Source organism: Cyprinodon variegatus, unplaced genomic scaffold (genome assembly GCF_000732505.1).
Source record: "Cyprinodon variegatus isolate N-32 unplaced genomic scaffold, C_variegatus-1.0 Scaffold55, whole genome shotgun sequence".
Lineage (NCBI taxonomy): Eukaryota > Metazoa > Chordata > Actinopteri > Cyprinodontiformes > Cyprinodontidae > Cyprinodon > Cyprinodon variegatus.
The window spans coordinates 1,618,737-1,631,180 of NW_015150508.1; the positions used below are offsets into that span (position 1 = coordinate 1,618,737).

A 12,444-nucleotide genomic window follows, 5' to 3' on the forward strand; every position below is an offset into this window, starting at 1 on the left:
CTTTAAGTTATAAATAAAGCTTATTTCCAAACCATCCTGATCTGTCTGCTTGAATATTGGGTCCACGGTTCTAAAGTCATTACATTCGCCTGTGAACACGATATTTATCTCTTACCTTTTCTTAGGGATGCCAGTCCTGCCGTCAGAATCGGGGTTTCAGACCTGCATTGTTGCTTACAAATTCAAGAAAATAAATTTTAAACTAAGTTTCAATGTTCTTGCTTTGTTCTTAACAAGTGCCCTATATAAAAGAAAAGGTATTGAGTATTTTCCGTAGAATTTGCATCAACTATTACATTTTAGTATAGAAGCTCTGGAACTAATCAAGGTTGTTTAAAAAAAAAAAAGTTCAGCCAACTCTCTATCATGCATGTTTTGAATGTCAAATACTCAATTCTACATTATGGTTTAAGTCAAACTTTCAGTGAAAACTCCATGATCTAAGGTAGAAAATCAGCCCTCTTACCTAATTTATTTATAAATTAGATTTTAAATTTCTGTTTTACTGAGTTGCAAAAGATTGGACCCTGGTGGAAATACAAAAAAAATGTCTTATGTTATCACCCTAATGTAAAGGAGATCCTGCATTAATAGCTGTATGAGCTTCAGATTGGAGAATAAAAAAACACGATTTAGTGGTTAATATAACCAGATTTAAGCTTTGCTTCAATAACTGATTAAAGTTGAAGGGATTTTCTGCACCATCTGTTCTGTCAGAAAACTCGCATAAATCTTCCTCCCATGATCCGTATTTCTGTGGCTTATGTTTAATTATAACATAACTTTTCAGTACAAATAACTCAGTGTTAAACTTCATTATGTTTAGATTTAATAAGAAGCTTCAAACTTTTGCAGTATGACTCCATTGGAGAGCCAAGTTTAAATTGTTCTTACCTGCTGATAAAACAAAATCAGGATTGTGGGAACAGCTTACATAAAATAAAAAGAGAAAAGAAAACCACAAATCCCACAGCACCCTATGAATGCTTTGCTGTTTCTGTCACAAGACCATGAGTCATTTTTCCAAGCTTGAGTTTTAGATATCAGGCCAAGCTAATACCGGGTCATGGTGCAAATCAGAGTGCATCTATTAGACACAGAGGAAGAGAAGTGCTGTAACTGAACTGAACCAAGTCGACAGATGGAGGAATGTTGAACAATGGCTAATTTAAAGAATAAAATCATTTAGACAAACAGTTTTCTTTTAAGGCGGACAACTAACCTTAAATCCCCCAATTAAACCTTTAATTGTAAGACAAAAAAGGGATTTTCTATTCTATTCTTATCACATCAAACTTTAATACATTTTTCACTACTACATTTACAAACCCAGATACAGCTGTACATGTGTTACAAGATTTATAAACACAAGACCTATAAGATTTAGATTTTTTATTTTTATTTGAATATAGCTGTACAATAAAATACACTAATAACTGATGCCACATTCTAAAGAGTTTTTTTTTCTAAATTATGGTAGAAAATATTTGGTCATCCACAAACTAACAAGATGCCTGGCCCTCACAGACATGTAACAACTTCTATCATAAGTTCTTCTGTTCACCACTCATTATGTATATTAATGTCATAAAAGAAGCCTGTTTGCAGCATCAAACAGTCAGACTTCAAACTCAACCATGGCCAAGACCAAATAACTGTTGAAGACAAAAGGAAGAAAATTGTAGTCCTGCACCAGGCTGGGAAGAGTACATCTAGAATAGGCAAACAGGTTGGTGTGAAGAAATAAACAGTAAGAAAATAGAAGACGTGCAAGAGCACTGACAATTTCCCTCGATCTGGGGCCCCATCGAAAATCTCATCCTGTGAAGTAAAAATGATCATGAGAACAGTGAACTAACATCCAAGAGCTACACAGAGGGACCTGATGAATGACCTCCAGAGATCTCTGGAAAACAAATGCTACCATCAGTAATGCCCTACACTAAGAGGAAGGTGTTAGCCACCTCCCCTGCCTTAAACTAGTTCATGTCCAGGTCTGCCTGAAGTTTTCCAGGGAGCATATGATAAGATGATCCAGAAGACGACCGATAGAATATCATGTGGTCAAATGAAAATGGAACTTTCTGACAAAAACTCAACTCGTGTTTGGAAGGAGAAGAATAGTGAGGTATATCCGAAGAACACCATACCTAATGTGAAGCATGGGGGTGGAAACATCATGCTTCAGCAATGTTTTTCTGCAAAGGGGACATAATGACTGATCACTGTGAAGTGCACAATAAATGGGCCATATGTGGTGAGACTTTTATCCAAAATTTCCCACCATCAGTTGGAGCTTTAAAGATATTTTAAAAAACTGGCTGGGTCTTCCACCATGACAATGATCCTAAACACAGCAGTTAGGCAACAAAGTAGTGGCTCAAAAAAAAACATTTCAAGGTCCTGGAATGGCCTAGCAAGTAGAACCCATAGACACATTTTGCAGGGACTTGAAAGTCTAAACTTCCAGCAAAAACACCAACATATTAATTCTCTAGAGGTGATCTGCATGGAGGAATAGGCCAAAATACCAGCTATGCTGTGTGTAAACATGGTGAACTTACATGATTATTATTCATCATTGCAGACAAAGGTCTTGGTTCAAAGTTATGAATTGAACTTTTTTTTATTGATCAAATACATATTTTTTCACTTAATTTTTCTTTAGAAATCCTTTTTTCTTCTGTTTTGACTCTCATAGGTAAAGCGTACCTAAGATGAAAACTGCAGACCTCTCTCATCTGTCAAAGTTGAAAGTGCAAATTCTGAGGTGGACTGAATACTTTTTTATCCAACAATTGCGGCTTGAGTTTCTCTTTAGGAAATAAACTAAGAAATAAAAATAATGAGGAAGCACATTTACATTTTGTAGTGTTTAAAAAAATATCACTTGGAAATACATAAAACTAAATACACTGATTGCTGATGATATTTATTGCTGTATATTACTGGTTAACAATTTGTTTTGGGTTTTTTTTTTCTTTTTCTTCCAACCAGTAGTTTGGTTGACGGGTCTACTCTGGTATTATTTAATGGATCAGAAGCAAAATCATTTGAATATCTGCTCTTGAAACTCTTGAATTAAGCCAAGTTCTTAATGATGGTCCATTTAAAGACCATACATAGAATGGATATAAAACCCTAACCCTCTCATATTGCCAACATTCTTTTAAAACACTTCTCCCCATTATTTTGACATTTACCTTATGTTTTGTCACCCACCTTAGAGTGAGGAAAGCCTACGTTAAAGACCCATCACCTGTAGTGTAATGCTTTGAGGAATAAATTAAAGCAATATAACCTGATTTCCTAGATAATTTGGTGTTTGCAGCAAGATGCTGCATGGGTTACAGCATCAGAGCAAATGTCTTAAAGAAGCAAACTGTAGGAAATAGAAAGTACAGATAATTGTGTGAAAATGTAATGAATAGAAGTCAGAAGTAGGAAGAAAAATAAGTAATGGAGTAATGTATAGATACCTAATAAGTGTACTTAAGTACAGTAATGAAGTACGTGTCCCTCGTTACTTGACACCTCTGATTTACATATATTACTATGAAGACAGAGATAATTAATTCAGGAACATGTGTAACCTGGGATATTACTAAAACTGAACCCTTTTTTTTTCTCTAACCAATAGAAAACTGAAGTATAAATGTTCAGGGAGGCTGCCAAAACCTGACAGGACTGAGAGAGATAAATTAACTTCTGGTTAGAGTTGGTTATTCTGTAGATGTAAGAAAAGTCTTATTACTAATCCTGGACTGGTGAGTGGAGTTGAAAGACAAAAGAAAACACCCACTTCAGCTAAAATGTCTTTTGACATTGTGGATAAAAATTATAATCGTCTCCGTTTTGACTCAAATCCATAGAGTCTGTGAGACACATTGGGTGTAGATGAGATGTAACCTTTCAACATCTCTACATTTAGAAAATAAAACTTAGAAATGGCCTAGCCAAGATCCAGCACCAAATCCAACAGAAAACATGTGAGGACATCAGTGATATGGAAGATATCAGCTGTATAACACCATGGTGTTATAAATCTCATACTTTTTGTTCCCTGACATTATGGTTAATTATTCAGAAGAAATCCAGTCTACCTTATCTCATTTCTCGGAGGGGGGGGGGTTTGGGGGTTAATTGTTAACATTCAGTTGTATAGAACCTTTGCACTTTCTCCATTCTTTGTGTGGGGTGTTTAGCATCAAGTGTGGGTCTGGCTGCAACCAATTTAAAATTAAGGAGTCTCTAAAGCTGTCTCCCTGCAGTCATCACTATTACTATGAGAACTCAATATTGCTTTCATAGCAACACAAGGATTGGCAATATGACAGCATGTTGCTTATTGCAGAAGGCAGGAAGTAAACACTCCACGAGCATGAAACATGAGCATGAGTGGTTACACTTATTCTGAGGAAATAAAAGTTAGATCTCAAGTATGCCTTCCAGCTTTTTTATTATCCTCCTTTTGTATTACAGTGAAAAGTGGACTTGGCTGAAGTTCATCGTAAGATTTCATGGCGAATAATTTCTCCAAAGACCTCCGCGGTTATCTCATTTCACCAAACAGCTGTTCTGCGACCCAAAGGAATGGGTGAGAGAGGACTTCATGGATGGGAGAGATTAATCAAACACAAGAGGCACAGAAACGGGAAAACACAAAGACTGAAAGAGAAAAGGCAGATGAACACCAAGTGAGTCTGTCAACACACGCTTGATTGTGTCTGTGACCAGCAGCAAGAGGAGGACGGTGGGAGGAATAAAACAATTAACATGGAAAGCATTCCGGGGAATGTTGGTTACCTTGACAACAGTGGGCAAAGGCAAACAAACAGGTCCTTTCAGAACATTTCAAAACAAATAGATATGTCTCTTCTATTAGCCCTCTGGCTTTTGCAAAATGGAGCAACTGCAGTAGCTTTTTGAGAATAATTACAAAAGAATTATTGACTTATATCTTATTTACTTATATCTCTTGTTTCTGTTTTAAAATGAATCAACTTATTCTGTCTTGGATGATGGTGCTGATTAGATACAGCATAATAAAAAGGCTTTAAAATCTTGATTTTTATTCAGTCCGTTCTTCAGAATTGGTGAAAGTGTATGACAGTGGGCCAATTTGTAGATTTGTGCAGTAGGATGGGTGTGGTTCTTTTTCTTTGGATTTACAGCAGTGTTTGATGAGCCAACAGGTCCACCCTTTGTCCTGGCAAAGGTGCTAATCCATAATTAGTAACAGAAGACCCAGAACAATAGTTTCTGAATCATATGTGCTTTCTTGCCAAAAGCCATAAAAGGGTAAAAACTCTTTGTTTTCTGCACAGTTATAATGCAAGTGATAAGCTTGTTCAAAAACACTATGTGTGCTTGTCACTGGGTTCAAACTGAACTAGCTGTAAAAAGAAATCAAGTAAAAAATGGATGGTGAAAATATATCCCTACATCTTACAACAATCTGTTTATATGAAAACATTTCATCTTACATGCCAAGAACGTGGAATTAAATATTCCTTTTGTCTGATTAATGAGTAAAAACAGACACGCTTCTGTATTTGAAATCAAGGAATCAACATTGTTCACATGCTACATCTATAAAAGTCATAAATAAACTTTGTGCAGAAAGTCCAGAAACCCCCCAGTTTCATAGGAACAGAGGTAGATTACAACAAAGAAGATAAAACAAGTTATCTTAAGGTTAAAGAGTTTAAAGTAAAAACAGCATTTATCTGCTTTGTTGCAGTGCATACAAGATATTAATCAGTTGTCGATGCACATATGATATACCTTACGCACAAAACTGTAAAGCACCATCAGAGATCAAACTTTCAAACACTGGGAAGCACATTTCTCTCCAGAATCCTTTGATGGTCTTGAAATTTCATTTTTCTCTGCAGAGATTCCATACGCCCTGTTTTAGGTTAGACAACAGCTCCAGAACATAACAGAGCCTCCTTCATGTTACACAGTCATGATCTTGGCACTGACGGCTTGCTTAATTACTCATTCCTTTTACCTGCCTAACTCCGTCCAGTTGCTCATTACCGCTCATCTGATCCACCTGTTTCAAGCTCCTATTTAGGCTGCCTGTTTTCCAGCCATCAGTGCCAGATTATTCCATCCTAGCGTGAAAATTATCTAGTGTACCCAGTATTGTTGTTTCACTACCAGATCCTGACCTGTTTCCGCCCCTGGATTCCTGAGTTTTTAGTCTGCCCCTGTTTCAGTCTGTTTCTACCTGTTTCCTGTCTTCGGACTGCTGTTTGTACTCTGCCTGTTAACATCCTTGGATCCGTCCCCTGTGTTCGTTTCTTGATATGCTTCAGTTTTCTGTGTGTGAAAATGGAGCTAATGTGCTTTGGTACAAATTTCCATTTCTGTCTCTTCTGTCCATAGGTTATTCTCCCAGAATCTTTTTGGCTTGTCATCATGTAGCTTGGCTAATTCCACTATGTTTTTTTAATGATTTGTTTTAAACAATGGTGTGCTCCTTGGTCATTTCCAATAACTCTGCTTCAGAAAGGATGGTTGGTGCGATCTGACACAGATATTCTTTGAGATTAAAGTCCAGCTTTATTCTCTTTAGAAGTTTTTATGGGCTATTTTGTTACCATTCATATTATCTGTCTCAGATTTATCATAAATGTCCTGTTTTAACCCCGTCCAGGGAGGATGGATACAGTCTCAGCGATCTTAGATTTCTTAATAAGTGCAAAGGTTGTCAAAGGAACATCAAGCTGCTTTGAGGTGGTCTTATTGCTTTTACCTTTAAGATGCGTGTCTATAGTTTTCATTCTAATCACCTGAAACAATTTTTTTCTTTACTTCCTTTGGTCCATGTTGGGTGTGGTACATACCATGTCACCAAACAGCAGTGTTACTTGTAGCCCTATTTATAGACCCAACGACTGATTACTACATTGCAGACACCAGTGATGCTAACTAGTGGACACAGTTTAATATAACATCTCCCTTTCCTCAAATTATTTTTTTCAGTCTTTTTTTTTTTTTAAGCCTATTTCATGAGTTTTTTTTTTTTTTTTTTTTTATCATTCCACCGAAGCGGGGTTAAAAAACAATGTATGACTTTCATTTGCTCATTTTCACAGATTTTTTTTTCATTTATTATATTTATCACATCCAAGTTATGTCTGTGAACATTGTGGGTTGTTCTTTGATCAAACAGGGGTATCAATTTAATCTCTCTCTCTGTGTGTGTATATATACATATATATATAAATATATATATATATATATTTGTATTTCTAAATGTATAATTTGTATCCAAAGTCATATTAAATGTATCCCCTTTTGTTTAAATTGGCTCAGAACTTTAACTTAGTTATCTACAACTTTGTATTTCCGTGGGTCATAATTATAATATTACATAGTGTGTTTCTTTTAAGTCACTACCAAAAATAGAAAAATCCTCTGTTACATTTCAGGAAAGTTACATTACCTGGTGGGTTCAGTTGTCTTTACCTGCTGAAGGTAGAATATGATCTGTCTATGCTGCTTCACTCACTGTGCTTCTGAAATGGAAACTGTGACTCAGATGTTGACTAAAGCCAGACCAGGTTGACTTATGAGTTTACACGAAAGAAAGGATAAAGTTCCTTTGATAAAAAACAAAACAAAAAAAACCTTGCTGGGGTCACAGAGTCTCCATTTTAAACACTTAGCCTTTGAATACACCACTTTTCCTTTAAAAGAAGTTTTCTTGAGATTTGCTTTTCACACTTTGATCAGAGGATTTAATCACCCTATTGTTCTTTCTACAAAAAATATAAAACTAAATTTTCCCTCTAAATGCTTGAAAACCCCTGCTACAGTGTTAGGATGGGTGGAGGCTCAGCCATCCATTAGTGCCTGGCTCCCTCCCAGCAACCCTCTTGTTATTTCCTCCACTCTCCCTGTCTTTCTGCTGGCAGTTGTTCCCACTGAAACCATTAGACAGAATATTATCCACTGACAGTTTGCATGTTTTCAGCATTATGATTCAGGGAGAAACACTTCCAACACTGGCATCCAAATCACCCCTTGACTACATCCAACATTCCCAACAGCTAAGCAGCTACTAAGACAATAATACAATTTATAAAATACAAGTTATGTCAATTTACGTTAGTCATAATTCAGGAAATGTAGAGAAACCTCAGAAAACATACAGCAGTTTATAGCAGGTGAAACTTTAATGATGTATAACACGAACGTCCTGTTGTAGACACAGTGCACACTCACGTGTTTATATTGTTTTTAAGGAATTCTATCATTAGTGGATGTATTTGTCTCTTGAATGTAGTTTTCCCTGATGAGTCACTTACAGATAACGTGCGGCATCTCAAACTTTCCTTCAAATGCTGAAAAATAAACTCAGTCTCACAAGCTTTGGTTTCTTTTTCCATCATCCTCTGTGAACCCTTATAGATCCTCCCTTCCTCTTTAGTTCTGGCAGAGCGCTCAGTCCAGCTGTTGGGTTAAAAACTTACATTTAACAGAAATGCAAGTTGAAAACTAGTGTGGGGACTGGAAAATAATCTAAAAAAACAAGAAAGGGGCAAAAATAAAATAATAATTATCATTGTTACAGGAATTTTATCAAATAGACACGGTGATCACTCAGCTAGAAATCAGAACAAACTGTTTTGTTTTTACTGCCTCTGAGCCGTGCTCAGTGGGTCAAATATTGAAAACTCCCTTTTTTCTTCTAACTATTAAGTGTATATAAACACCAAACTGAGATAAATAAAAGTTTGTGTTTTGATAAACTTGTTTAATAAAAAAAAAAAAAACGTCTGTTATTTATGGTTTAAAGTCCGTTGACAAGAATAAGAATATTATCAAAATCCTCACTTCACTCACAATTGTGCACAAGTCTTAAAATAAATCCACTGGAGCAATTTTCCAGAAACAAAAGGGAAAAGCTACATGTTCAGGAAAGGCCATTTTCAACGTTAGTAAGACAAAATAGATGCTTTAATCCAGGCATCCCCAAAGTCGGTCCTCGAGGGCCGCCGTCTTGCAGTTTTTAGAGGTTTCCTTGCTTTAGCCCAGCTGATTCTGATGATTGCAGTTGAGTAAAGGCCTGTTAATCATCTTGTAATTAAAATCAGCTGTGCTGGAGGAAGGAAACCTCTAAAACCTGCAGGACAGCGGCCCTCGAGGACCGACTTTGGGGATGCCTGTTTTTAATCCCTTACCAGTGTGCTAATTGAGAAGGTAGAGGAACCAGAGGGCCTGGGTGTGGGAAGCTTAGTCGTTGAGCTCCTGTGTCAAACTCTGCATTGTGGTACAAAAGTGTTTTGTGACTGGTTGTTCACCACCATCAAGCGTGCATAACACATGATAGAAAAGGAGTTATATATGACTGGCAAAATAATGAAGAACAGACTAGCTGGAGCTAACCATAACCTGCCCAGGGACAAAGCCCTGAAAAATGCAGGAAGAGAAAAAAGTTTCCACTAAAGATGGAAAGTTATGTGCAGTAAAGTGGTGCAACATCAAACCAATTCTGATTATGTCTGTTGTTCATGGTGCACTGCCAGAGGACACCTGCCAGCATTGGGACAAGAAATCGAAATACGTCACTGTCTCACTACCAAGCATTGTACGCGAGTACAAGTATGAAGATGTATGGAGTGGATTTGATAGACAGAATAAGTTACTATTGCATGAGCAGCTAGAAGTAGACATTACAGATGGTAATCACTTCATAATTCTGCCTTTAGCCAACAGCTTGCTCCTACACCAAAATGACCATGCAGTAATTACTGGACCAAAGACGAGACCCATCCAGTTACTATAGTGCCATATGAAAGGGGCCAAGATCCTCCTGACCCAGCATCACTGTGCACATGCAGACCTGTCAGAACCTTCAGATGAAGAAATTAATTAAGGGGTCAGATGTCATGTGAAGTAGTTGTCTCATGTCTCAGTCCGCAGAGGAGCCAATGCCCACCTTCCAGAGATAATCAGCCTGAAGAACACTATGCACTGCACTGCACTGCAACCTGTGGCCTTGGAAGAACCAGAGTGTGTTATGTGACCTGAAAAGTGATGTGTTGTCTGTGAAAACTGAGTAGCCTTTCACGCATAGGTAATGGCAGTGATTTCTAATGTGTGCATTCGTACCTATAATGATTAATGTCTTTCACATATCCTTCTTCTTACACTACAAATGCATAGTTTCATGAGCCATACTGTAACTGTGGAAGTCCATTCATCCATCCATTATCTGACACGCTTGTCCCAATTGGGGTTGCGAGGGGTGCTGGTCTCCAGCAGTCAATGGGCGAGAGGCGGGGTACACCCTGGACAGGTCGCCAGTCCATCGCAGGGCAATACAGAGACAAACAGAACATACAACCATACACGCACACACTCACACCTAAGGAGAATCTAGAGAAGCCAATTAACCTAAAGGTCATGTTTTTGGACTGTAGGAGGAAGCCAGAGTACCTGGAGAGAACCCACGCATGCTCAGGGAGAACATGCTAACTCCATGCAGAAAGACCCCGGGCCGGGAATCGAACCCAGAACCTTCTTGCTGCAAGGCAGCAGTGCTACTGTGGAAGTCAAAAAGTAATTTTTTCTTTTCATTATGTTTCATTATTTTTTTATGATTTTCACAGTTATAGATTGAGACAACAGTGACAGTTAAAAATGCTTTGAATTTTTATTTTATATTTTGTTACAGGCAAACAATATGATCTTTCAAAAGATTTATTTGAACTGTTAAACCAAAAATTAAATGTTTCTTTTGTTGTTTTTACTCTTTGATAATTAGAACATGTTAAAAAAAAATGTGTACATGTTATCAACACATTAAAAAGCAGGCAGAAAAAAAAAACTGCTGTGTTGAAGGTGGAAATAAAGAGGGTTTTTTCACTCTTTTATCCAAAGTTGACACTGTGTTTTATGGAGCTTGGGAACATGAATCCAAATACGTGGACATCCTTTCTCTCTAAAAGTACATTACATTGAAATATATTTTGTTTTTATTCTAACTGGGTTCAAACGAGCCCAAATAACAAAGAGAAATAAAAAATGTATGTAAAAAATTGCATAGGCCTTAAGGGGTTCAAATAAGCTTTTTATTTGTGCCTTTACGATGTTTGATGAGCAGACTGACCCCTAAGTAGTTCAGCACTGAGGCATCTAGGAGCCTGTAGCCTATTTTCCTGAATTTACTTTGGGTCAGAAAGTCCCGCTCTGTTCTGTGAATTTGGCGTCAGCTGTTTCAAAGTTAAATGGGTCCAACCAAGCAAACAATGGAAGAGTTTTTTCAAGATGAATTTGTGAATACTCAGAAGCGACCGTTATCTTGCTCAAATCAGACACCAAAGGCAACTCTAGGTACGTTGAAAAAGGAAAGAATAACATTTGTCAAGTGTGAGCGCAAGCTTTGAGAACGGGCAGAAAAGTTATGCAGCTCTGTTTTATTAGAAAGAACTCAGTAATGCCTCTATAAGTACATAAATAAGTCTGTATTTATTTTTTTTACTGTACAACCTAACTCAGCTTTTAAAATTTTACTGAGTTTATCAGCAAAATTCTATGTGGTCTCACCATCATACATAAAACCATGCTGGCTTAATTTAGACTGGAGCTGAGCGTAATTAGCTTCACTTTCCGTAGAGGGTTAAAACATTTTGCACAAGTAACAAAAGTACCTATGCATGAGGAGATTGTGAACCAATAGTTTTAAGATTAGGGAAATTTTACATGTGGAGTGCTGCTTCAGTGCTTCTGTGGCTACAGCATGCAGCTGCAGCTTGAAAACCAATCTAAAGTTTGCAGTTGGGGGTGATTTGGGAGCCATCATCTGCTTCTTTTGCTTCACTTTATCTTGTTCAAAGTCATGGCAGCTCTATATTGGGACATTTTAGAGCAACTGTTTCCTAACCAGGGTTATCATGTTACTTCTAGTGCACTAGACTGGAGATTCCCAAATATTTCAGCTTGTGATCTCAACAGTAACAGTGCCACAGTCTGACAACAACCTTAAAATTAATTAATTCAATTAACTGATTTACTTATTTTGAATACTGGTAAGTTCTTTATAAATTAACATTTGAATCTTTTCTTTTAATTAATTTTTTAAATTTAATAGAGCATTTAACGGGTCAACATTTAACTAATCTAAATGTGCCTTATTTAATTTGTTGGGATGTTTATTTTAAAATGTATATCTACATGCTACATCTTCTAATTCACATTGATGAATTTCACTTTGCATTTTGGCCAAGGGCGTAGGTTTGATCTCAACTTTGGTAGGGACACTATCGGTCTTAAGTTGAATTGGTCTGATATCTTTGGTCCTACGAATTGCGCATGCTTCTATTTTTTTTAATGTTTGACTTAAGCATCAGGGCGCATTTTGTTCAAAGAGAAAACAGCATTTTTTTTTTGCTACATTTATACAAATTTTATAAGGACTACACA

The 12,444-nt window shown here is 36.9% G+C and overlaps 1 protein-coding gene across 1 annotated transcript in view; it reads left to right on the plus strand.

The window, feature by feature from the left end:
• The window catches only part of ccdc81 (coiled-coil domain containing 81), a 27,640-nt gene extending 22,094 nt beyond the window's left edge, over positions 1-5,546 (plus strand). Inside the window, exon 7 of the mRNA XM_015371221.1 lies at positions 4,483-5,546. Within this exon, the coding sequence (XP_015226707.1) occupies positions 4,483-4,531 (49 nt within the window). The 3' untranslated portion in view covers positions 4,532-5,546. The remainder of the gene's footprint in view (positions 1-4,482) is intronic.
• Positions 5,547-12,444: the final 6,898 nt, after the last annotated feature.